The sequence below is a fragment of the Rhipicephalus microplus genome, unplaced genomic scaffold (genome assembly GCF_043290135.1).
Source record: "Rhipicephalus microplus isolate Deutch F79 unplaced genomic scaffold, USDA_Rmic scaffold_147, whole genome shotgun sequence".
Classification (NCBI taxonomy): Eukaryota; Metazoa; Arthropoda; class Arachnida; order Ixodida; family Ixodidae; genus Rhipicephalus; species Rhipicephalus microplus.
Window position 1 is genome coordinate 466,634 of NW_027464718.1, and position 26,062 is coordinate 492,695.

General features: G+C 48.2%; 1 protein-coding gene across 2 annotated transcripts in view; it reads left to right on the plus strand.

The window, feature by feature from the left end:
• LOC119185041 (venom metalloproteinase antarease TserMP_A-like) overlaps nt 1-26,062 on the plus strand; it is a 77,050-nt gene that overhangs the window by 46,046 nt on the left and 4,942 nt on the right. For both annotated transcript variants that reach the window (XM_075885444.1, XM_075885443.1), the window contains 3 exons: nt 6,645-6,753; nt 17,812-17,955; nt 21,565-21,721. In XM_075885444.1, the coding sequence (XP_075741559.1) occupies nt 6,645-6,753; nt 17,812-17,955; nt 21,565-21,721 (410 nt within the window). The remainder of the gene's footprint in view (nt 1-6,644; nt 6,754-17,811; nt 17,956-21,564; nt 21,722-26,062) is intronic.

Consider the following 26,062-nt stretch of genomic DNA (forward strand, 5'->3'; position numbering starts at 1 on the left):
CAGTAATAACCGACAGAGGAACAGCGTTCACTGCACAGCTTATTGATGAAGTTTTTCGGCTAAGTAACACTAGGCATCGAACAACGACTGCTTACCATCCGCAGAGCAACGGCTTAACCGAGCGACTAAATAAGACATTCACAAACATGATCTCCATGTACATCGACGTCCAACACAAAACATGGGATCGCATTTTGCCTTATGTGACGTTCGCTTATAACACCGCCGTTCAAGAAACAACCCGATTTACACCGTTTCGCCTTCTCTACGGCCGCGAAGTTCAGACGATGCTGGATGCGATGCTTATTTATGAAGGCGCTGATCGATTAACAACTGACGCAGAAGAATTTGCAGAGCGTGCCGAGGAAACTCGCCAGCTCGCCCGGCTACACATTAGTCAGCAGCAACAGGCCGATGCACGACGTTACAATATGCGTCACAATGACGTATCTTACAGTCCGGGGGACCAAGTTTGGATTTGGACCCCTGTTCGACGCCGTGGCCTCTCCGAAAAGTTGCTCAGTAGATACTTCGGTCCGTATAAAGTAATACGCCGCGTGAGTGACGTAAACTAAGAAGTGATTCCGGACGCTACGTCGTCACGATGGGCACAACGAAAACAACCGACCTCTGACATAGTTCACGTGGTGCCATGAAGCCCTATTTTGCGCGTTCCTAAAAGACCACTTTTCCTGTGTTTTTTTTTATTTGTGCTCTGACAATTGCCTCATCATTGGTGAACTTATCGCGTCTAACATTTGATTATTGGGGCCCTTTTTCATTGTTTAACCTACTTTGTTTTGGTTTTTTTTCAATAACTTTACAGCATCGGGACGATGCTCTTTCTTTTTTTTTTTGTTGAGGAGGAATATTGCCACTTACATCTAGTAGTGGGTCGTATGCCAAGGTGAAGGCTCACACCACAGAGAAGAAAGAAGTGCGCGTGGACCCCCGCTCTGGCAAACAAGCCCAACCGACGCGCTTGGTTAAAGCCCTATTGCTCGGACATCAATAAACCTTGTCGACACCCCCTGGAGCGACATGACAATATATATATATATATATATATATAGTTAATAAAGAACTGAGACAGTCAAAACTGTTATTCGAGACCTGGTAGGAGCGTAGGCCTAGGTAGCGAAATCAGCGACAGTCCGAACGAGCGTCTCGTGCTTAGCACTGACAATGTGTTTGCCGAGATTTGCATGACCCACTACATTCATCATTACGTCATTCCCCCTCGCTGAAGATGGTGCCAAGTAAGTGTTTAAAGGTGTCGTGAGGACAAGTGCTTCGTGATATGGTTTGAGGCGATCCACATGTACGATTACGCGGCCTCGGCGACGCAGGTCCACAGTGGCCGTGAGGGGTTCGATGAGGTAGTTGACAGCGGAAGTTTGTTCTATGACGCGATAAGGTCCATGGAACCTGCTGACAAACTTTGTAGAGATGCCAGGAGCAGCACTCGAGGGAACCTACAGCCAAACAAGAGAGTTGGGCGAAAAATAGTAGTTGGACCGCCCATCGTCGTGACGAAATTTCTGTAGCCCTTGTTCTTGTGTTGTAAGGGTGGGAGCTAATTGCCGACATTCTTCCGCATACCGCGCAGCTTCGGAAACTGGTGTGCCTTCGGATGAGTCGGGTTGGTAGGGGAGAATGTTGTCGATTGGAGATGTGGTTCTCGACCATAAAGTAAAAAGAAGGGAGAAAAGCCTGTCGTCGCTTGAGGTGCCGTGTTCTAAGCGTACGTTACGTAGGGAAGGATAAGATACCAGTTGGTGTGGTCGGAGGCTACATACATAGAAAGCATATCGCCAAGAGTACGGTTGAAACGCTCGGTCAAGCCATTTGTTTGTGGGCGATATGTGGTAGTACAGCGGTGAATCTCATGGCATTCTGCAAGAAGTTCTTTAATAACATGCGCGAGAAAGACGTGGCCTCGGTCGCTCAAAAGTTCACGTGGAGCGCCGTGACGCAAAAAAAACGTTGCAGCAGGAAAGGCGCAACGTCACGTACCGTCGCGGCTGGTAGAGCGGCCGTTTCTGCATATATCGTGAGATGGTCGATCGCTACAATAATCCAGCGATTCCCAGCTAATGTATATGGTAGAGGACCATAAAGGTCTATTCCAACCCGGTTGAATGGTCGCACTAGGCACGGTAACGGCTGCATTGCTGCAGTAGGACGGCTAAGATCATGCTTGCGGCATTGGCACTTTGTGCAAGATCGAATGTACTTTTGAACGAATGTGTACATGCCGCGCCAATAAAACTGAAAACGTACCCTGGCGTAGGTTTTAAAAAAACCGGCGTGCGAACACTGCGGATCGGCATGGAAAGCAGCACATATGCTGGCATGGAGATGCCTGGGTATGGCGAGTAGCCATTTGCGACCGTCTGGGTGGTAGTTGCGGCGATAAAGTATGCCATCACGGACGGCGAAGTGAGAGGCTTGTCGGTGTAGCGCTTGAGATGGCGGGTGGGCAAGTGTTTCAGATAGGTAATTCATCAGAGACGCAATCCACGAATCTTTGCGCTGCTCCGCAGCTATGTTGATGGGTCCTGATAGTGGAAGGAAATTGTCTTGGATGGAGAGACTCGCAATGGAGACAACGCGAAAGAGCGTCGGCATCGGCGTGCTTCTGGCCTGAGCGATAAATGACACGGATGTCGTACTCTTGGAGCCGCAAAGCCCATCGTGCCAAGCGTCCTGAGGGATCTTTGAGGGAGGATAACCAGCAGAGCGCGTAGTGGTCGGTAACAACATCGAAATGGCGGCCGTACAGATAAGGCCGAAATTTTGTAATGGCCCAGATAATCTCTAGACATTCTTTCTCAGTTACCGAATAATTTGCATCTGTTCTTGTAAGAGTGCGGCTCGCGTACGCAACAACATATTCTTGGTAACCACGCTTTCGTTGGGCGAGTGCAGCGCCAAGACCAACACCACTAGCATCTGTGTGGATTTCTGTGGGAGCGCTTAAATTGAAATGACGCAGTATGAGTGGCGTTGTAAGCAGTTCACGGAGCTTCGCAAAGGCACTGTCGCAGGCTGGAGACCACGCAGATAGATTGCGGTCTCCCTGAAGTAGGTCTGTCAGAGGCACCATGATCGAGGCGAAATCCCGGATTTAGCGGCGTAAGTATGAGCAAAGTCCAATGAAACTACGCAGCTGCTTGAGAGACGCGGGCCTCGGGAACTCGCGAACAGCACGTAGCTTAGCGGGGTCTGAAAGAACGCCATCCTTCAACACGACGTGTCCGAGAATGGTCAGCTTGCGCGCACCAAAGTGACACTTCTTCAAGTTGAGTTGGAGGCCTGCTACAGAGAGGCAGCGTAGAACCTGTACCAAGCGACGAAGGTGCGTGGGAAAATCGGGCAAGAATACCACTACATCGTCTAAGTAGCACCAACACGTCTTCCATTTGAGGCCTCGTAGGATAGTGTCCATCATGCGCTCAAATGTTGCCAGCGCATTGCATGGGCCGAATGGCATCACGTTAAATTCGTATAAGCCATCCGGTGTAACAAAGGCGGTTGTTGGCCTATCATCCAGATTCGTGGGCACTTGCCAGTACCCAGAGCGTAGATCAAGAGAGAAAAAGAACTCTGCGCCTTGTAAAGAGTCGAGGGCGTCCTCAATTCGAGGCAAAGGATAAACATCATTTCGTGTTATTTTGTTTAGGCGACGATAATCTACGCAAAAGCGTATCTTGCCATCCTTCTTTTTAACTAAAACAACCGGCGACGCCCAAGGACTGTTTGATAGTTGAACGACGCCTCGCTTTAGCATGTCATCTACTTGTTCATCGATGACACGGCGTTCAGGCGGCGAAACATGGTATGGTCACTGCCGTAGTATTGGGTGATTACCTGTGTTGATCTGGTGGCATACGGTTGATGTTCAACCTAAAGTAGCGCTGTGACTGTCAAAAGATGGCCGAAAATTGTCAAGGAGGATCAAAAGCTCACCCCCCTGTTGTGGGTTTAGGCCTTCGTCGATGACACGGTTGAAAATGTCAATAGTGGAAGGGTCATTCACGGAACTACCGGAGAGGGCGCTGACTTCCGATGATTCATCAGGAACGTCAAGTGTTGCGATGGTTTCGAATGATTCTATCGAACCGACACATTCGCCTCGAAGCAGCGTAATCGTGAATGGGAACGGATTCTCTACAGGCACGTTGGTCGCACCATCTTGAAAAGTAAGGAGAGCGGTTGGGAGTGGTGATAAGTGGCGATGAACGAAAGCAGCGGAAGGCGTGAAGAATGCGGTAGCGTCGATGACGGCGGAACACGACACAGGTGCGAAGACAGTAGCGCGTGGAGGGATCTGGGTGTCGTTACTAATGACCAACTTCGCGTAGGAAGGGCGATCGTGCACTGGTAGCCATCACCAAGGGGACAAACGGTGACTTCGGCACTGGCGCAATGAATGACGGCTTGGTGATGGGAGAGAAAATCCCAACCTAAAATGATGTCATGAGAACAGTGTGGGAGTACTACGAACTGCACTGTGTAGGGCACTCTTTGAACTACAAGTCTGGAATTGCACGCAGCCAGAGGCTGCACAGGCTGTGCAGTGGCAGTATGAAGACATGAACCCAAGTAAGGCGTTGTCACTTTTCGAATTGAACGGCAAACCTTTTCGGCGATGACAGAAATTGCGGCACCAGTATCAATAAGGGCAAGTACGGGTACACCTTCAAGGTCGGCATTAATTACATTCGGCGGTGAACGAAGAGGGCTTGTGCTTTGCGACGAGGACGCAGTTCTTGCCTCGGGAACTGCGTCATTTAGTTTTCCGCGTCGATTGTAGGGAGGCGTCAGCGCATCAGGAGGGCGAGAGTCGACGTGGAGAAAGAGATCGGCGATCAGGAGCTGGTCGGTGGCTTGGTCGAGGAGCGTACAATTTGGGGTCTGGAGTGTAGTGAGTGTACGTGTAATCGTTCTCATATGGACGTGGGTTTTCACGTGAATGGAGTGGGTGGTGGTGGCACAAACCTGCGACGTGCCCTAATAGACCACACGAAAAGCAGATCGGTCGGTTGTCGGCAGTGCGCCCTGGATTAGGGACTCGGCGAACTGGAGGTTGTGGCGGCTGTGCGGCATAACAGGAGCAGGCAGTGGAGGCAGCGCTTGGAACGTTTGTGGTCGTGGTCGTGCTGCTGCTTCGGCGTACGTCAATGGTGTATGACTGGTGGCACTAGCTGCGGAGGAAGGACCTCAGACACTTGATCTCGTATAATAGTCCGTAGTGTAGGGCTAAGCGGCGCACTGCGCTCCGGTAGGCCAGAGATGAGCGAGAGTTGGCGGGCAACTTCTTCGAATATAAAATCTTTGATCCTCGAGAGGAGGACGGGGTCATACGAGGGAGTTAAGCCGAACCTCGATTCCTGATGTGGGACAGCACGGCGGGTGACCAGACGTTGCCGGCGGAGCTCATCATAGCTTTGGCAGAGCTCGGTTACTTGGGTGACAGTAGCAGGGCTTTTTGAAAGGAGCATCTGGACGGCGTCCTCGTCAATACCTTTAAAATATGCTTGATGCGGTCCACCTTTGTTATGTTCACATCGACGCGTTTGCACAAGTCAATGACGTCTTCTATGTAACTTGTAAAGTTCTCACCAGGCAGTTGAGATCTCGACTGAAGACGCTGCTCCTCACGAATTTTGCGGACAGAAGGACGACCGAAGACTTCGCTGAAATTTGCCTTGAATGCTGTCCAGGTGAGAACGTTGGTAATATGGTTCCGAAGCCATAAGTGTGCAATGCCACTGAGGTAAATGCCGACAGTGGCCAGTCACGTGGCTTCGTCCCATTTGTTCAAGACACTCACAAGTTCGTAGGTAGCCAGCCAGTCGTCGACGTAATGAACGTCAGCGCCGCTGAATATGGGAGGATCCCGCTGACGGACCGCGCCGGAGCACACGATGGCCTGGGAAGCCATAGAAGGAGGGCTTGTGGCAGATGCAGTGGTCATGACAGCAGGTAGAGTCCGGCTTCGCAACTCCAAGATTGCAAGGAGACCCCGCAAACTCCACGAAATATAATAAAGAACTGAGACAGCCAAAACTGTTATTCGAGACCAGGTAGGAGCGTAGGCCTAGCTAGCGAAATCAGCGACAGTCCGGGCCGAGCGTCTCGTGCTTAGCACTGATTATATATATATATATATATATATATATATATATATATATATATATATATATATATATATATATATATATATATAATCAGTTTTAGAAGTGTGCACCTGTGCTCATCTCTTGTGTTCGTTGTGTAACATTTTTTTGCGCTGAGCAGTTTGATAAGGACAGGTACATCAAGGATCACGCCGCTAGCTGATGTGTGCATATAGCATAAATCTGCGACGCACTCGCGTGCACTGGTTCACTTTGTGCCATTCTCACCGAGTAGGATGTGCCTCGGTTTCCCTGTTTCTTAACACATATCGCACCTCATCCTCAGCCTCCCCCCTCTTCCCTATCGTCATGGGATTACTTCTTTAAAAAAACTGGTTCCTTCATCTTCTTAGCAGACAAATCGCTAAAGCTAATCATTAAAAAAACATCTTTTCTAGCTACAAATTATCCGTCTGGTCATTTTCAGTTTTAATGATCACGCTGTGTTTTAATTCACAGGAATGGCAAATAAGGGCAAGGCATGCAGGAATGGCAAAGCTGCCTTAGGTTTGGACCGGCCTGTTACCTTTTCTGGTGTCCAGACATCGGCTCATGAAATCGCTCATTTGTAAGTACCTTGAGGAGCTCAAAACACTTGCGACACAGTATACGTATTGTGTGTTGAGATGGTGTTTACGAACGGAAGAAATAATTGGCAACATAGTAGCCTTTAGAATTTGCTCAGTAATTGAATATTAACGTGTCTTCCTTTTAATCCATACTCGTGTTTTTATCGCGGATTAAACAGAATGCGGATGTGTACCGGTATACACTGTACTATACATTTTTCCAGTATTATGGGGGTAGTGAAGAAGAAGCATATATGATATGTAGGAAATGCTGAGGTTTCTGGGCTACGTATCTACGCATAAGGAAAGCAAGAATCTTGATTGAAGGTTTACAAAATATTTCGCACAATCTTCGAAATGTTGACGAATGTAAAAGGGAGAGAATAAAGTCAGTGTTAAAGTAGGGATATTAGATCTGGAGCACCCGCAGGGAGCATGTTAGCATCCCACACTTGGTAAATAATTTTTTGATGAATTCGGGAATTGGAGAAAAGCGAGTGTATCTGGGAAGTTAACTAGTAAAATAGTGTAATAAAATGAGAGATATATAACTGTTATTGTTAATATTGTGACGGGGCGAGGTCTTGGCTTACAGGATAGCGTCCACCGAGAATCGGCAGCACCACATTGGGTGGAAGTGCTGGGTAACCGTCTCGCAACGGAACTTCGCAGCAGCCGACGTTTGAAGGGTCATTTCACAACGATGACGGAGAGTACGGCGTCTGCATCTGCTCCTGGCGTTCCTGCGGCCGGAGGTGATGCGGTAACTACATCTCCTTCTGCGACCACAACCTTCGTGCTCGAACCCCCACGGGATCCTGGCACGTTCAGCGGTTCCGGCGATCCAGATGAAGTTGACGTTGAAGATTCGCTGGCAGAGTACGAACGTGTGAGTACTCGATACTGATGGGGCCCGACTCTTATGCTGGCAAACCTGTTATTCTATCCTAGGGGAACCGCCAAATCATGGTATGAGAACCATGAAACAGAACTTGGGAGTTGGGCAGTGTGCAGGGAGAAAATGTTGGACCTGTTCGGAAAGCCGATTGGAAGAAAAATGGCCACGAACAAAATGCTCGTGTTTCGGGCGCAGACCTCGACCGAGTCTTACGTCTCCTATATAGAAGATGTGTTGTCGTTGTGTCGCAAAGCCAATGCCGAGATGCCGGAGGCTGACAAGGTCGGGCATATTCTTAAGGGGATTGCGGATGACGCATTCAACCTCCTCATCTGCAAAAATTTTTCTACAGTAGATGCCATTATAAAAGAATGTCGGCGCTTTGAGCAAGCGAAGAGCCGGCGGATTAACAGCGTGTTTACCCGCCTTCCGAATATGGCTGCAACTACATCTTGCGAAGACCGTGCAAAAACACAGTCACCACCTCTAGATTCATCGGATCAGGTGACCTGAATTGTACGGCGCGAACTTGAAGCCATTGCCTCTGCTCCGGCTCACACCGCTGCAAGTGACACGACCCCTCTCACTGCTAACAAGGTGCAAGCCATCGTCCACCAAGAACTCGCCAGCATAGGTATTCCCTCGGTGTGCGCTTTGCCCAACCCGCAGCGAGCTTCATGGCGTCCACCCGCGTCCTATCACGAGCAGCAGTTTACGGCCCGATCTCGCGACCCTGCTGCGTGGAGAACTGTCGACAATCGACCAATTTGTTTTCATTGCCACCGTATCGGTCATGTCATCCGTTACTGCAATTACCGCTGGTCCTCGCCACCTCGGACTTCATCTTGTAGCGCCCTCGTTCGGGCGGCGCGCAAACCAGAGAGCGCGCGATGGCGACAGAAGAAAATAAAGAAGGCGCTAGGCCGTGGCACGTGAAGCCACGGCTCACGTCCCGGGCTGGCATCGGTTATCGTTCTGGTCGTCGAGCTCTTCCACGCACACGAGATGCTCGGAGTCCCAGCCCTCCACCCCTCTGCTGGTACCACCAGTGTTTCCGACACCGAGCCACGAAGTGTACACCCCCATGTTCGTGGCAGGGAAACGCCTGCCGGGATCACTGACGGCGGCGTGTGATCTCCCTTCTCGTCCCAGCCGCCTTTTCATGGTCACGGACCAGCTATCGGGCGCCAGGTTCCTTATAGATACGGGCGCGGAAATTAGCGTCGTGCCCCCGACTAAGGCTGATCGTTCAAAGTCACAGGGGCAAGTGCTTCGTGCTGCCAACGCCTCGTCTATAGCAACGTATGGGCTCCGATCTCTCACCCTCGAATTCGGCCTTCGCTGCATTTTCCGGTGGGTTTTCGTCATCGCAGACGTGGTTCAACCGATCATCGGCTCGGACTTCCTCTCATACTTCGATTTGGACGTCAGCGTGCGGCGGCGCCGCCTCATAGATGGTAAGACTCGTCTCTCCATCTCGGGAGTCCTGTCCGACATCGCTCCAATGGCCATCCGCATGCTGATACCTTCCTCACCGTTCGAAAAAATCTTGGCGAGTTTCCCGGAGTTAACTAAACCGTGCAACCTCACTCAGCCGCCTAAACATACGGTGACACACCACGTCGTCACCCGGGGTCCACCGGCAGCCGCTCGACCACGCCGCCTGTTCGGAGACCGCCTAGCTATTGCTAAACGGGAGTTTGACCACATGCTGCAGCTCGGCATTATCCGCCCGTCGTCAAGCGCTTGGGCTTCCCCGCTGCATTTGGCGCCAAAGCGTGATCCTGGTGACTGGCGTGCCTGTGGGGACTATCGAGCGTTGAACGCCAAGACTGTCCACGACAGCTATCCTCTACCTCACATCCAGGATTTTACATCGCGCCTCGACGGCTGCACAATTTTCAGCAAAGTGGACCTTGTTAAGGCGTACCACCAGACTCCTGTCGAGCCCGCCGACATACCTAAGACCGCCATCACGACGCCCTTTGGGTTGTTTGAATACGTGCGGATGCCTTTTGGACTCCGCAATTCGGCTCAAACTTTCCAGCGGTTCATTTCTGAGGTCACACGGGGTCTTCCTACTGTGTTTGCGTACCTTGACGATGTCCTCATCGCCAGCCGCACACCTGAAGATCATGAGCACCATCTACGCGCTCTGTTCCAACGTCTTCAGCAGTACAGCCTCGTTGTGAACGCCTCTAAGTGTACTTTCGGCGCATCTGAGCTCAAGTTCTTGGGCCATCACATATCATCCAAAGGAATACGCCCTCTCCGGTCCCACGTTAAAGCAATTCAGGATTATCCTCAGCCTACAACACTGTGCCGATTACGCCAATTCCTGGGGCTTGTGAATTTTTCCAGGCGCTTCATACCACACTGTGCCGAACTGCTACGACTGCTCACCGACCTCCTTCGGTCGACCGCCGGCCCGTCCTCCGCCATTCCTTGGTCGTCAGAGGCCCAGGCCGCCTTTGCTGCTGCTAAGCAAGCGGTCGCTAACGCCGTGCTTCTCATTCATCCACGCAGCAACGCCCCTACTCGGTTGATGGTGGACGCATCCAGCGTGGCCGTCGGAGCCGTCTTACAGCAGTGCATTAAATCCGAGTGGAGACCCTTGTCGTTTTACTCTCGGAAGCTACTTCCTGCTGAGACCCGCTACAGCGTCTTTGGCTGGGAATTACTAGCCATCTGCGCTGCAATACAGCACTTTCGGCATTTCCTGGAAGGATGCTCGTTTTACGTGCTGACTGACCATAAGCCACTGGCGTATGTTTTCCGCACTAACTCATCCAAGTACGTGCCCCGTGAACTCCGCCATCTGGCTTATATATCGGAGTTCACGCCTGACATCCGCCACGTGAAAGGAGCTGACAACACCGCCGCAGATGCCCTTTCTCGTATAGCCGCGGTTGACTCTCCACCGCCAATAATCGACTGGGTCTCATTCTCCTCGGCACAGCAGAATGATAGAGAGCTTGCCGCTTTTCGGGAGAACCCCCGTTCTCTCCGACTACGCCTGGTGCCTCATTCATTATCATCTGAGCGCTTGTGGTGCGATGTCTCAGCTGACCTTTCCCGCCCTTTCGTTCCCGCTTCATTACGACGCACCGTTTTCCACTCCTTACACGACATCTGTCACCCTGGCATTCGGGCTACTCAACGTCTTCTCACCCAGCGCTATGTCTGGCCCGGAATCAACGGTGATGTGCGCGCTTGAACGCGCATGTGCCTGCCCTGCCAGATGACCAAGGTCTCCCGTCATACTAAGACGCCGCCCCAACCTTTCCTTCCACCCGGCCGTCGTTTCGACCATGTTCATCTAGACATTGTGGGCCCTCTACCAGTGTCTCAGGGGTACCGTTATATATTGACCATGGTCAATCGCTTCACACGCTGGCCAGAGGCTGTTCCAATTCAAGATATCACAGCCGAGACAGTTGCCCGCGTTTTCATTTCTACGTGGGTATCCCGTTTTGGCTGTCCTGGCACCGTGACCACAGACCGTGGACGTCAGTTTGAGTCCTCGCTGTTTACTTGCCTTAATCGCATCCTCGGAGCCAGACATTGCCGTACCACGGCTTATCATCCCTGCGCCAACGGCATGGTGGAACGCCTTCACCGACAACTGAAGACCGCCTTGACTACCCGCCTCAATAGAGCCACCTGGGTTGATGCCTTGCCACTGGTGCTCTTAGGTTTACGAGCTGTCATCCGGGCAGACCTGCAGTGCTCAACAGCAGAGCTGGTGTATGGCACTTCTCTACGGCTTCCGGGAGACTTCACGTCAACGAAGCTACCAGACCAGCCACAGCAATTCCTACAACGCCTCCTCGACTGCGTTCAAGACCTCCAGCCCACTCCGCCCAGACCTTCCGAACACAAGACCATATTCGCCCACCCTGATATGGCCACTGCAACACGTGTTTTCGTGCGCCACGACGCGGTCAAACCACCTTTGACACCAGCCTACGACGGACCATTCCACGTCCTTCACCGCACCCCCAAAACTGCCACTCTACTTCAGAACGGCCGTGAAGAGACAGTCAGCTTGGACCGACTCAAGCCGGCGTACCTGGAGACCGCCCTAGAAAGCCTCTCATCTACGACTGATCTTCCGTTGGAATACCACAAACGGCATGTCACATTCCGACTTACAGTCTACACTGGGGGCCCTGTACCGCCCTCGTTCGGGCTGCGCGCAAACCGGAGAGCGCGCGATGGCGACAGAAGAAAATAAAGAAGGTGCTAGGCCGTGGCACGTGAATCCACGGCTCACGTTTCGGGCTGGCATCGGTTATCGTTCAGGCGTGTCTCTCTTTCGCTCCTGTGGCAGAAGCCTACAATCTCAACCTCACTACGGACAGGACAATACCCGCTTCGCGTCTGCCACGCAGCCTTCTCCGCAAAACAACGACAGAAGGTTCAACAGCCGATCTCTGTCATTGCATGGTCATCAGTCGTGTTCGCCTCCAGGACGTCGCCAGTCGTCTCGCTCATCGCAGACTCGCAGGCCGTCGTATCCATTCAACCCCGCTCCTGCCTACCCGGAAAACTAAACGGTGCAGCGCCCGGAGGTGACGCTGCATTTTTGACTCCCTCCACAAATCCTCTCTTGACGCTTCCGACGAGACAAAATTTGTTAGACGTTGCCATTGACGGTGTGGCTGTTTCTGCCCTTATAGATACTGGAGCGCACATTTCTGTAATGAGCGCGAACCTTCGCCGACGCCTACATAAAGTGCTCACGCCTGCCGCTTCCCACAAACTTCGTGTTGCTGATGGGAGGACCCCTGATGTTCAAGGGATGTGCACGGCCCGTGTGTCCATTGCCGGTCATCCTACATTTGTTCAGTTTGCCGTCATTGAAATGTGTCCTCTTGACCTAATACTTGGTTTAGACTTCCTGTCACGTCATTCTGCGCTCATTGATTGTGCCACTAGTGCTCTTCAGCTTGAACTACCGCAGTTTGCCGATTTTCCAGCTGACTATTTTCCCCGTTTATGCTCTCGTCACCACGTTCGCTTGCCTCTGCAAGCTGCTACATATGTCACTTTGTCGTTCTCACGTCATGCGCCCGATGATGACTACCTCGTAACTCTTATAGTCGACGTACTGATGGCCCGAGACGTCGCCCTTGCTCACACTGTTGTCGCCGTCGCTAATAATACAGTGGTTATACCACTACTCAACGTGAGTTTCTTGACTCAAGTTATTCCGCAAGACATGTCTTTGGCCACCCTGTCTCCACTTGACAGCTGCAACGCTACTGGTTTGGACACCGATACTACATCCCCCTGTCTTGGCCGCAATTGTACTCTGCCTGCAGATGACATTAACAAGATGATTGCTTCCGACCTAACTGCAGTGCAAGCTGCCAGCCTCCGTAGTCTGTTAACATCATATAGAGACGTTTTCGACTTTGACCACCGCCCTCTCAGCCAGACAACTGCAGTGACTCACCGGATCAACACTGGTGATGCCAGTTCTATACGGCGGCGTCCATATCGCGTATCTCACAAGGAACGCCAAGTAATTCAAAATGAAGTGGATAAAATGATTACTAAAGACGTAATGGAACCCTCATCCAGCCCCTGGGCCTCCCCAGTCGTGCTCGTTGAGAAGAAGGATGGCAGCTGGCGCTTTTGCGTGGACTATCACCATTTAAGCAAAGTGACCCACAAAGATGTCTACCCTTTGCCTCGGATTGATGACGCCCTCGATTGCCTCCATGGTGCCCAATACTTTTCGTCTATCGACCTTCGGGCGAGCTATTGGCAAATTTTCGTTGACCCCATGAATCGTGAAAAAACCGCTTTCGTTACGCCCGACGGCCTCTACCAGTTCAAAGTCATGCCATTTAGACTGTGTAATGCGCCGGCAACTTTCGAGCGCATGATGGACTCCCTTCTCCGAGGATATAAGTGGTCCATATGCTTATGTTACTTAGGCGAAGTCATCGTCTTTTCTCCTACCTTTTACAGCCATATAACACGTCTGTCAGCCGTTCTGGATGTTTTTAGAAGAGCTGCTCTCCTGCTCAATTCTGCAAAATGCCATTTCGGACGTCGCCAGATCACCATACTCGGCCACCTTGTCAGTGCCGATGGTGTTCAACCAGATCCCGAAAAGGTGCGAGCAGTACAACAATTTACTGAACTACGCTCAACCAAGGACGTTCGAAGTTTTGTAGGGCTATGTTCCTATTTTCGTCGATTTGTCCGCAACTTCGCCGACATCGCTCAACCGCTTACTGATCTCTTAAAGAAGGACGTTCCCTTCGCATGGGGTATAGAGCAAGCGGACGCCTTTTCGGCTCTTATCCATCTGCTGACTACGCCACCAATACTGGCCCATTTCAACCCAGCATCACTTACAGAGCTTCGGACCGATGCAGGTGGCCATGGAAAAAGAGCGGTCCTTGGCCAACGACAGCACGGGAAGGACCGCGTGATTGCTTATGCCAGTCGTCGTCTTTCACCTGCCGAACGGAAGTTCTCCATCACTGAGTGTGAATGTCTAGCTTTAGTGTGGGCCGTGGCGAAATTCAGGCCTTACTTTTATAGCCGAACTTTTTCCGTTGTTACGGACCATCACGCTCTTTGGTGGCTGTCATCGCTAAAGGACCCATCTGGACGTCTTGGACGCTGGGCGCTCCGTTGGCAAGAATACTCATTCGTGGTCCACTACAAGTCGGGACGCCTCCACACAGACGCAGACTGTTTGTCACGTTATCCAGTTGAAACGCCCGACTTGACAGGACTTGATTCAGACGCCTGCGTTCTCTCCATCCACGCTTTGGGTGATATCTCCACCGAACAACGACGTGACCCGTCGTTACTCTCCATCATCGAGCGTCTGACCTCTGCTCCAACAGAGCCTTCCGTTCGCCTGTTCGAACTGCACGACAACATTCTGTACCGTCGCAGCTTCAACGCTGATGGCCCGGAATTACTACTCGTGCTTCCCCATCACCTGCGTACCAGCGTTCACGAACAACTACATGACGTACCTACAGCCGGTCACCTAAGCGTCTCTCGTACCTACGATCGTGTGCGACGTCGCTTTTTCTGGCCCGGACTGTATCGTTCTGTGATTCGCTACGTCACTGCTTGTGACCACTGCCAACGCCGCAAGCACCCCTCTGTGGTACCGTCTGGCCTCCTACAGCCCATCGACATACCGACGGAACCATTCTTCTGTGTTGGCCTTGACCTGTTGGGCCCGTATCCTACGTCCACCTAAATGAGTTGCAGTCGCCTAAATGAGTTGCAGGAATCCTACGTCCACCTAAATGAGTTGCAGAAATAAATGAGTTGCAATCGCCACAGACTACGCCACACGCTTTGCCATCACTAAGGCACTGCCAACAAGCTGTTCCACTGACGTGGCTGACTTTCTCTTGTATGAAGTCATTCTTCATCACGGCGCTCCGCGGCAGCTGCTTACTGATCGAGGAAGGTACATTCTTTCACGTGTTGTGGATGACATTCTCCGCGCCTGATCCACTGAGCACAAGCTTACCACCGCTTATCATCCACAGACAAATAGATTGACCGAGCGTCTGAACCGAACGCTGACGTAGATGCTGTCAATGTACGTTTCGCCAGATCACCGTGACTGGGACAAAGCACTCCCCTTTGTCACATTCGCGTATAATTCTTCACGGCATGACACAGCTAGTTATTCGCCGTTTTATTTGCTATTTGGCTGACATCCAGCATTACCATTTGACACGCTCCTTCCTTCGCCTGCCCCCTTGTCTACTGAGTACGCCAGCGATGTCGTTTCTCGAGCCCATGCAGCCCGTCAGCTTGCCCGTGATCGGCTGCACTTGTCGCAAGCGCACCAAAAAGACCGCTATGACAATCGCCACCAAAGCGTGCACTTCTCGCCGGGGTCTCTGGTACTTCTCTGAACACCAAACCGCCAAGTCGGCTTATCAGAGAACCTATTATCACACTACCACGGCCTCTACAAAGTGTTACGACAACTTAGTGACGTGAACTACGAGATCGCACCCCTAAACAATGCCTCTTCAACAACCTCACTTCAGACAGACGTTGTACACGTTTCCAGACTGAAACCGTATCACCCTCCTTGTTCGTCGCCGCCATACTAAGCGCCGTGACCACGCTTCCGCCGCAGGGGAGTGATGTTACGGTGCATCATCGACAGGAGCAAGCGTGGCACTTGGCCAAGATGAAGAAGACGCTTGTTCATTAGGCGCTTGCGCGAGAGGCAACTCAGACATCTACCCCGACATCACCCCGTCACAATGTGTATATATTATAAATTCTGTTGCTTGTTAAAAAATCCAATTGTTGTCATAGCTTCGGGATGACACTAATAATGCACAGTCTGTTAATGCATGGTTGAACAACTGCATGGTGGAACAACACTGTGAACTAGCACCCCTTTTTATGTTTTTTTTTTCAATTGGTTTTTCCCTCTGTAGCGAAACCACCATTCATTGCTGATATGAAATCAGCAGCAAGTTTGCAGCGCCTTCACCTTTCAAGGTGACTACCGGCCTCATGCTAATTGCTTTGAGGAGGAGGGCGTTATCTTGCCAGCAGTTCCATATCATCAATGGGGGCTTGTTTTGCTCACCGCGAGATGATGCGAAAAGAGACTGTGGTTGCTTTCGCTCCAACTTCGGCGCGCTGCCCGCGGCCGCTGGAGGGCGTATATAGAATAGACCTCACGCTCCCGTCTTCCCATTCATAAATATTGGCAGTGTACATGCATGCACGTATCTCCTAAATTGTTCGTCTCAACCTATTCAAAATTGCCAGTAATCAATATCGCAATTGTCAGTGAATGTTTACACAAAACATTAGGCCTAAGCACCACTCTCCCATATCATTACACTATCTAGTCACGGGAAAAAACCACGGACACGTCTGCCAGTTTTCGCTATGCGGGGCGACACCTTGAGGCAGTTTCGGGCTCTGAAGTGGTGTGTCAGAAGCATGCGCGGCCTAGTTGTTAAGCGCACCATGTCAGAGCCCGATACTGCCTCAAGGTTTCGCTCCGCAGAGGTGAAACCGGCTGCTCACGTACTCTACAGAGACGTGGCTGAGGCTGTACATATACCTGACAGAGACAGCTGCGGTTATATGGAATACACTATATAGATCTTTGCTGAATTGCGTCTGCTTGCTTAAATAAAACACTACAAGAAATGTTAAACGAGGTAAATACGCAAAGTTCCTGCGACTGTGTTGGCATAGTTGTTAATGTGCTCAATTGTACGCGAACACCATTGATTCGATCCCGATAGCAGCGATTGCACTTTGATGGAAGCGAAATACTAGAGGCACGTGTTAGTGCACAAGCTTTTTTGGTCTAAGTGCATGTGAAAAACTCGAGGTGGTCTAAGTTTACGGAGCCCTCCACTATTAAATACCTCATAATGCCATTGTGGTTTTCAGCTAGAAAACTATAAAAAAATGTTCCTCATTTTAGTAATAGAGTTGCGAAGCACCGAGCTAGGTGAGCGAGAAGTTTCACCTTTATTGCAAGCTTATTTGCAGTGAATACATCATCCTCATGTTTCTTTTTTGGTAGCACTCTTTACATTGAAATAAAATATTTTCAAGTTGCCCTTGCAAGGGTATTTCAATTGATTGATATGTGGGGCTTAACATCCCAAGGCCATCATATGATTATAAGAGACGCAGTAGTGGCGGGCTCCTCTCCTTCCAAGGCGAATAAAACATGCTGGCAGAGAGTAACTATCTTGCTCACATGTACGAAAGAGAACTGCTTCGCCTAGAAAATGCAACCTTCAGACTTCGGTGCTCACTGTTTTCGAGTTTGCCCCGTTCCAACTGCTGCAGTATAGCCTCATGCTACATACGTTCAATGAACACAGGAGGACAACTGTATTTGGCATGAGGCGGCTGATGAATTATCTTGTTTATTGCGCAGTCAGAAGGGACCGCAATGCTCGATTCCCGCCGATAACATCGAAACCTTGAATAGCGAGCACTACGTTGTAAAGTAAGTAGCGATTAGTTTCATGTGATGTTCTTGAAACAGAGATGAGGGAAGTTAATAAAGTGCGGAGCTCATAGAATAAAGCTTACCTGTTATTCTCATCTCACTTATTTCTTGAAGATTGGCTGGGTAAATATTAACATTCCTTTTTTACAGGTTGAACGCTGACCATGACGGTCACGGCGCAGCAAAGAATTGCTCAAGTGATGAGGGTTACATAATGAGCAGCCCTCGAAGGAACGGGAATAACAGCTGTGCATTTTCCAACTGTAGCAAGAATGACATCGCCGACTTTTTGACGTAAGCTTCCCGGCAATACTCACAGTACATGTTTTGTTTTTTTATAGTTAAAAACTGCACATAAAGAAGAAAACTGATTGCAATCTGTTGCATTTTATTGCGAATCAAGATAATGTACATGACCTGAACTACATTTGTTAACCCATAAACAAGGAGCATTTGCGCTTTCTGTTTAGGTGACAGAGTCGAAACAAAACAGTAATGTTCATCGACCTGACAATAAACCAGTTGTTCCAGTCTAGGCGAGCAACCATCAATTAGAAATGTTTTTAATGACAAAACAAAACATGCAGTCTTCCGCCTCCTTGTTAGACATATGCCCATGCCCATGTGCAAAATTGTTTTTTTAACAAAGGGATCCATTGGTGTGCTTACTGCATTCTGTTGTATATGTCAATTTTGCCGAAAAACTTCAGGTGTCGTGTTGCTTATACCAAATCTGACGGCTATTTTCTGAACCTAAATAAGGAGCAACAGATTTACATTGACACGATGAGTACTTCGACGAACACGAAAAAGAGTTAGTCCTTAGTAGGGATGTGGGAATAGTAAAGTTCGGAAACGAAAGGAAGTATAAATCAATAGTGATGACAGTGAATCAAACATGAATAGTAAAGGAATAATGTAAAAATAATTTTTGAACAGAAAGTAGATCATTTTCAAAACAATTCTTGAAAGCAACATTTTATTTGAAACAGATATTCACAAAGTGTCACCAAAGAATATTCAGTTAGGTATGACCAAATGAATATACCACAATGGTATCGTATGGTATGGAAAAACTCTATTTAGGTCCATCGGGGCGAACTAGCGCATAGCGGGCCACTCCCACGTCGGGACAGATAGGCCTAACGTGTCCGCCACGTCGTGGGCTCGTTGGACTGCCCATAGCTGCGTCATTAAATTCATACTGCGTAGCGCAGCATACCACTTTGATGATGCAACGTTTTCAATCCGTAACGCAGGGCACCGCCAGAGAATATGATCTAAGCTGGCAAAGTCTGAGCAAGGCGCGCAAGTGTTTGACGTCTGAATTTCAGGGTAAATTTTGTGCAAGAGTGTAAGACTTGGGTATGCCCCGACCTGCAGGAGTCTGAGCGGTAATGCCTGAGGCTGGTTCAGTTTACTGTGCGGTTGCGGATACTTTCCCCTCCTCAGATAAAAGTTCTTGCAAAGTTCATTGTACGTCGTTGGAGGATATTTGTTTTTCAGAACCTCGTCGTCACAATATACCACAATAAGGTAAACTGATATAAGCTATACTGCCGGGAATAGAGCTATGGTAATATTTTATGACTCTAGGTTCAAATACTGCGTTCACTAGCGCTATTAACGTCAGAGTTTGTCACTTCCTTTAAATTGGGACATAAAAACCAAACAATTTTCAACCAAACTCTAGAAATACAGCTAAATATATAATGAAGCAAGTCAAGCTACTATCCCAACATGGCCTGCGCACCGAAACCGTGCAACAATCCGCGTTTAAATCAATACATGCAAGAACAGTTTACGCAAATACAACACTTGCATCTGTTGTTAGGCATGAAGCTTCAGTTATTGCTAGGTGAAGACAAGAGCTGATCAACACGATACAGCTTCAACATTGTAAAACGTGAGCAAAAGGGGAGAGTTTAGTAGAGGTGGAAACGGGCATCGGGTTGCGCGAAAGATCGAGCCCGGCCCAGCCCGCGGGTCCTGCTCAGGCGGGCTGACGTCCTCTCATCTCTGACGCGGGGCGGGCTCGGGTTACATTGTTTTTCAGTCGGGCGGGTCATACTAGATGCAAATCCGAGTCAAGTCTAAAATGTAGACGCCGTGCTGGAAGTGTTTTCCACTCCGTAGCGCCTTCACCGCAGCCACCGCAACCCGTTTTTTTTTGTGTTCTCTTTTGACATCGCTTCCTTAAACGCAAGGAAGAGAGTGAAGTCAGACAAGGTGAACTTTGTGATTATATGTACATTGAATATGTGGTACTAAAGTTCTAGAAGAAATAACAGTTTACATATTGTATGCTTGCTTTGTTCACGGAAGATATGTTGGCTATTCCGGCTGCCAGCTTCGTGCACCCGACGGACCTTCAGTCGATCGGGATATCTGACGTAGAAGCACCACACCTCATCAAAACTTGAACCATTTGACTGCTTAATTTTACACAACTTCCTCGGCCGCACTCATGATCGATACATATTGTCTCGAGTCAGGTCTGCTTCAACGCTTGGCTCTGCTCCTGCCCCGTTCAAATGTAATCGTTGCATAGAGTGACTGTTATTTGTAGTTTTCTTACGCTTAACTTTGATATGGTGAATGTGGAATGTCACATTATTAAAAACGTCATCTTGTCTCCGCAGCGAACATCATAACATGGAGCTGAACCAGGCCCATGACTTTATTTTTGAATAGAAGTGGGTGGAGGACGGGGGGGGGGGCGGACTCGCAGTTTTCCAGCGTCGGTCTCGGTGCGCCTTCGACTCAGTCAGCGGGCCCGGCCGAGCTCGGATTCTAAATTTCGGCCACACTACATCTCCGCTTTTCAGAGGAAGCATGCGGCAATCAACATCATAAATAGCATCAGTAGTCTCGTAAAAGGTTGGGCCGTGTGCGGATCACTACAGGAATTAAAAGAAGAAAAATAATCTTTAGCTGCTCCAAAGCTTTGTTTGTTTTGGTGTTCTCCCCCCGTACGAATTACTCAAGCTAATCGGAAAATATTCGTTATTTAAATATTTTGCGGAAACACACACAAATCTAGTTCTTATTATTGGAGATCATTCTACAACACATGATGGGCGGCTCTCTTGACAATATTGTGAATATTCGTACGAGTACAAATAATAATAATAATAATAATAATAATAATAATAATAATAATAATAATAATAATAATGTTGTTGTTGTTATTTGTTGAGATTTTACTTTCCAAACCACTATGTGATCATAAGGGACGCCGAACTGGAAAGCTCAAAAAAACTTTAATCATCTGGTGCTCATAGTGGAGGATGGAACTATGTCCACTCGTAACATCTGGTGTGCGCTGACGTGCACCTAAGTTTAGGTACACAGGCTAGCGGCATTTCGACTCCTCTGAAACGCGGCTACCGCGTACAGAGCTGCCCACGCTTCCGAACGATTGTGTTTGTCCTGGAGCCACAGGTAGCATTTCCAGCTGCGTTCGTAACATTGCAAGCACTGCTATACACTGGAAAATGAGAATTACTTCTGGGGTTAGAATATAATTATGAGTAAGTGATTGAAATCAGGGGAGTGAACATCGATTCACTCGTTTTATTGCTAGATGCTTGAACCAATCGACTTCGACACACATACTGTAAGCAAATACAAATATTTCTTGAAAAATATCTATATTTGACGTGAAACATCAATCATAGTATACAACCGTACTGCAACATATCCTTGCGTCGTTAGGACAAAACCTATACGCATCAATACTTGTCACATCTTGAGTCCGAAGTATTGTCGGGCCAAAACTATCCGCTAAACACGATGGAATTTTCGCCATGAATGAAACAGCAAAAAAAATTTCACAGTCAGCAGCTATTCTCTTTGCCTTTTTTGGAAAGATTTGCACATTATATATCTATCACTCTGCAGGTGGCGATATTCAAAATGTCTATTTCGAAAAGACGTATGCCACGTCATTTCTTTACCAAACAAGGCGGCAGACCTTCCAGGGGATGTTATAGATGGGCAAACATTCTGTAAGGAATACTACAGGGAACCCAGATACTCCAACTCCACTTATATAAAGGTGAGACGTGCGTCTTCTGTATTCTTCTCAAATGATTTAAAGGTGAATCAATGACTTTTTTATCGGTGTGTGGTACCAAACTTTTGATAAAAAGTTGCAAAAAATACCATTGTTTGAAATGAACTATAGTTCGAATGAATGTATTCTTGGCACGCTATAATATACAAACTGAACGAGAAGTGTTATAACAAAAAAGAAGAGACGTGAATGGCCTCAATGCTAACTGGTTCAATCACACATGACAGAAATGGCTGCTTTATACAATCGCTATTTTTAAGTGTGACAACAATTTGAGTTTTTACACCCCACTGGCAAATGATTAGCACTTACTGGTAGCACTACATGCGTGAATGAGAAGACAAATGTTATGGGGGGGGGGGGGGGCTTTCAAAAAAGAACGTAAAATAAAGTGTCTCGGCCTACACAATCGAAGTACACAATGGGCAAAGACAGTGCGAGAGGGTTAACACTGGCCACTGAGAGTGTCTTTACTTAGTCAATTTTATTCTTTCACAATGTAGCAACTTGCTTTTCATGGCCGAAAAGTTACGTCGAGGATTCTAAATCGCTAATTTCATTCTAGCCGTTAGACCATGCTTAGTTAGGGCATTGTACATTTAGGCTACCACGTTGTAGCTTGGGGAGCCAGTGTAAAATGCATGAAAAAGCATACACGATGAGAACATCGACGCTTATACCATCGTACAGCATACTTTGCGAAGCTGTGCAATGTCAGTGCATGATAAAGAACACCAGATGGCAGAAATTTTGGAGCCTTCCTTAACGACGTCTCTCAAAATCATCTCGTGGTTTTGCGACGTAAAGCTCCAGATAATATTATTAAGATTATAAAGACGATGGTAATATCCGGCAGGCTACCTGGCACAGGTTTGAGAAAACAGACATGCAAAAAAAGAGAGAGGTGTAAACCACACCAAGCGGGTAAATCGTAATCTCGGATTTCCTCTTGCACGTGTAAAAAATGCCAATTGAGATAAAATATGTCCGCATGTATGGAAGGCTTTCTCAAAAGATTTTTCAGAAGCTCCAAAGTAAGACCATCACTTTGCATTTTGGATTCTGAATGACTGTGGAATCAAGAGAAATCAAATGGCAGATGTGTTGGCAAATGCAGGTGATCATTGTACTGAAACCCGCCTCTATTAGATATACAATAGCTATGTGACATACACCAAATTCTACATCAGCGAAACGTAAATTGTACTCATATACACCTCGTTTTCAGGGAGCATAAAGGACTGGATATTTTAGGTTGTCGACCCATATCTTCAGCGCCGATTAGACTTTCAGCTACCAAGACATATTGACAATTGTATCGCCTGAGAGTCGAAACTGCTAAGATAAATCCTTTTTTTTTTGGGGTTCACCATGCACAATCTTCAACCTATGCTTTTGTGGCTACGACAACGAGGATGTGAACTACGTGCTGCTTGGCTGTCGAAAACACCACCTTAGGTTTTATCCCGGTGATGGCGTCCCATTAACAGAGTTTATTGGCAGAATGTTGAATCTCATACAAACCAGGAAGGTTTAATGTAGAGAGTGACAGTTCGTGAATGGCGTAGAAAGCTGGGCTACCTATACGGTTTAAAAATAGCACGAGAGAAGGAGGGTAGCTACGAGGGTATACCTACCATTTGGTCCCGCGTTGATACACAGTGAACTTGACTGGGTCTTTTGGGGGGTGGCTACCCACTCCGTCCTAGTAGGCGGTACCTTCTTCAAATCCTTCTGGTATTGTATATGTGGTCAAAGAAGGGTGCGCACTTACGAATGCGTTCCACAGGCTTCATGAGCTAGTAGACTGTGCAGGCATGTGCGTGAGGTGCGAGTGCAGAATCTTTATCGTGTTTCCAAGAAAGCGATGACTTGTTCTTCTTCATGACCCACCGAATAAAAATAAATAACGACCGACTACATTGTGGGCAATCACCATTGCTTTTAGCCCCATAAAGTCCACTTTTAGGCCCAAAAAAATGCTCCTAATGGCATGGGGAGAAGAGACCCTGATATAAAGTGCATGCGTACAATGACACTCCACGTAGGTTGTGCCAGACCTTTATGCGATGTACTCCCCGTCTTCTGAGCCCATTAGGCGTAGCTTGTTTTATTTTCCGGTAATACATTAGTGTTAGCTGGCTACAAGCAACAATAAAAAAGAACAAGAAACTCTTGTGCATTCTTCATGGTTTTCTAGGTAAAATTTGATTTCAAGAAGTGATGGCTACGTTCGTGTTCCGTTACATCGCGAACTTTGTGAAACCGAGATCAGAATTTTTCCGTCCTTCTAAAGATGTTCGAATATGAAGGGCTCCATGTCACGGCAATGCAGGACAGGTAGACGGAACCCGGATGATAAATAGATAAATTGTGCTGGCAGAGCGGCAATGTTTTGAAAACACAATCAGTGCTTCCTGTCAAATAAAGCCTGATATACAAAAGAAATGCTGCCGCCCGTAGGCTGGCCTTAGCTCGGCATATTCACTCATGAGTACACTCACTCACACTCATTCATACTCATTTGAACATGGTGAGTGTGAGTATGAGTGAGTACTTATGAGTATAAGTAGGAGTGAGTAGAACGTGAGTGAGTACTCATGAGTATTAGTAAGAGTGAGTATGGACGTGAATGAGTACTTTCAGTGTGAGTAGAAGTGTGTATGAACGTGAGTGGGTGCTGATGAGTGCGAGTAGGAGTGAGTATGTACGTGAATGAGTATTCTGAGTGTGAACAGGAGTGAGTATGAACGTGAGTGACTACCCTGAGTGTGAGTATAAGTGAGTATGAATGTGAGTGAGTACTCTGAGCATGAGTAGAATTGAGTATGAACGTGAGTGAGTAGTGTGAGTGTGAGTAAAAATGAGTATGAACGTGAGTGAGTACTTTGAGTGTGAGTATGAGTAAGTATGAACGTGAGTGAGTACTCATGAGTGTGAGTATCCGTGAGTATGAACGTGAGTGAGTATTCATCAGTGTGAGCAGGAATGAGTGAGAGCTTGTGAGTGTGAGTAAAAGTGATTATGAACGTTAGTGAGTACTCAGAGTGTGATAAGGAGAGAGTATGAACGTGAGTGAGTACTCATGAGTGAGAGTAGGAGTTTGAACATGAGTGAGTACTGGTGAGTGTGAGTATTCGTTAGTATGAACGTGAGTGAGTATTCATGAGTGTGATTAGGAGTGAGTGAGAGCTCATGAATGTGAGTAGGACTAAGTACGAACATGGCTGAGTACTCATGAGTGTGAGTAGACTTGACTGCGAAGGTGAGTGAGTTGCTGTGAGTGTGAGTAGCAACGAGTAGGAACATGAGTGAGTTACTATGAGTGTGATAAATATTTGTAACCATCGCAACGGCGTCCTCAATACGTTGGAAACAACGGGCACTATGGCACGCAAGCTTCGTGTGCGTAAAAGCGTTCACAGTTAGTTTGAAAACTGGGGGAGCCATCCTACATCAGATGGGGGGGGGGGCGACATGACCGCGGAAAACTCGAGTTGAGAGTAGCCGTCTATTTTATTGTAATTTGAATTTTCTAGGCGAATACCTTTGAGCTGCCTGTCTCTATAGCTACCGTTCTTGCTGCACTTACCTCTTGCGCCTTCAGTCTACGCAACGCGCTGATAATACATGTAAAACAACAAGGTCTTCAGAAGCCCTTTACGAAAATCACCGCGCGAGCCGGTTCAGAAAAAAGAAATGCACTGCGCAAGTGACAGAAAAAAAAAACACGCTGAAATGGCCCACGAGAGAAAGCACATTGTGTGCGCTGCGCACATTGTGCGCAGCGATTTTGCAGTTCCTACCTCTGCGTTGTCCCTCAAGTGAAGGTTGCCTTGAACGAAAACCTTAAGTGATCTCATGACCTCTCAAGCGCGAAGCTGTGTGCAAACTTCGCCTTCCCAGTGCCCCATTAAGAAAAAAAAGGAAAGCTTAGAGGACGGCTGAGCTTCGCCGTCAATAGTATAGTATCCGATAGCGTAATCGGACCCTGTTCGCATCGCCGTTTCAATCTCTACCCTCGCTTCACTTTTCGGCGGCTTATTATGCCTTCAACAGTGCAGATACAATGTGCAATTGCGCCCAATCACCCTTGATAATTTATTCTATCATTCACATAACGCGGGCTAGTACAAAAACACACATAACACAACTCGTTATTTACCTTTTCATTCGGCTGTCCGCGATAACCCTGCGTACTCACACTTCCAATGAACCTTAACCACGTCCGCAGATCCATAAATAAGGCCCCCACCAATCGTCAGTGTAGGCACGGAGTCAACGAAGTCTCCGCGTGAGCGCAACCTACAGAGGAAGAAAAAC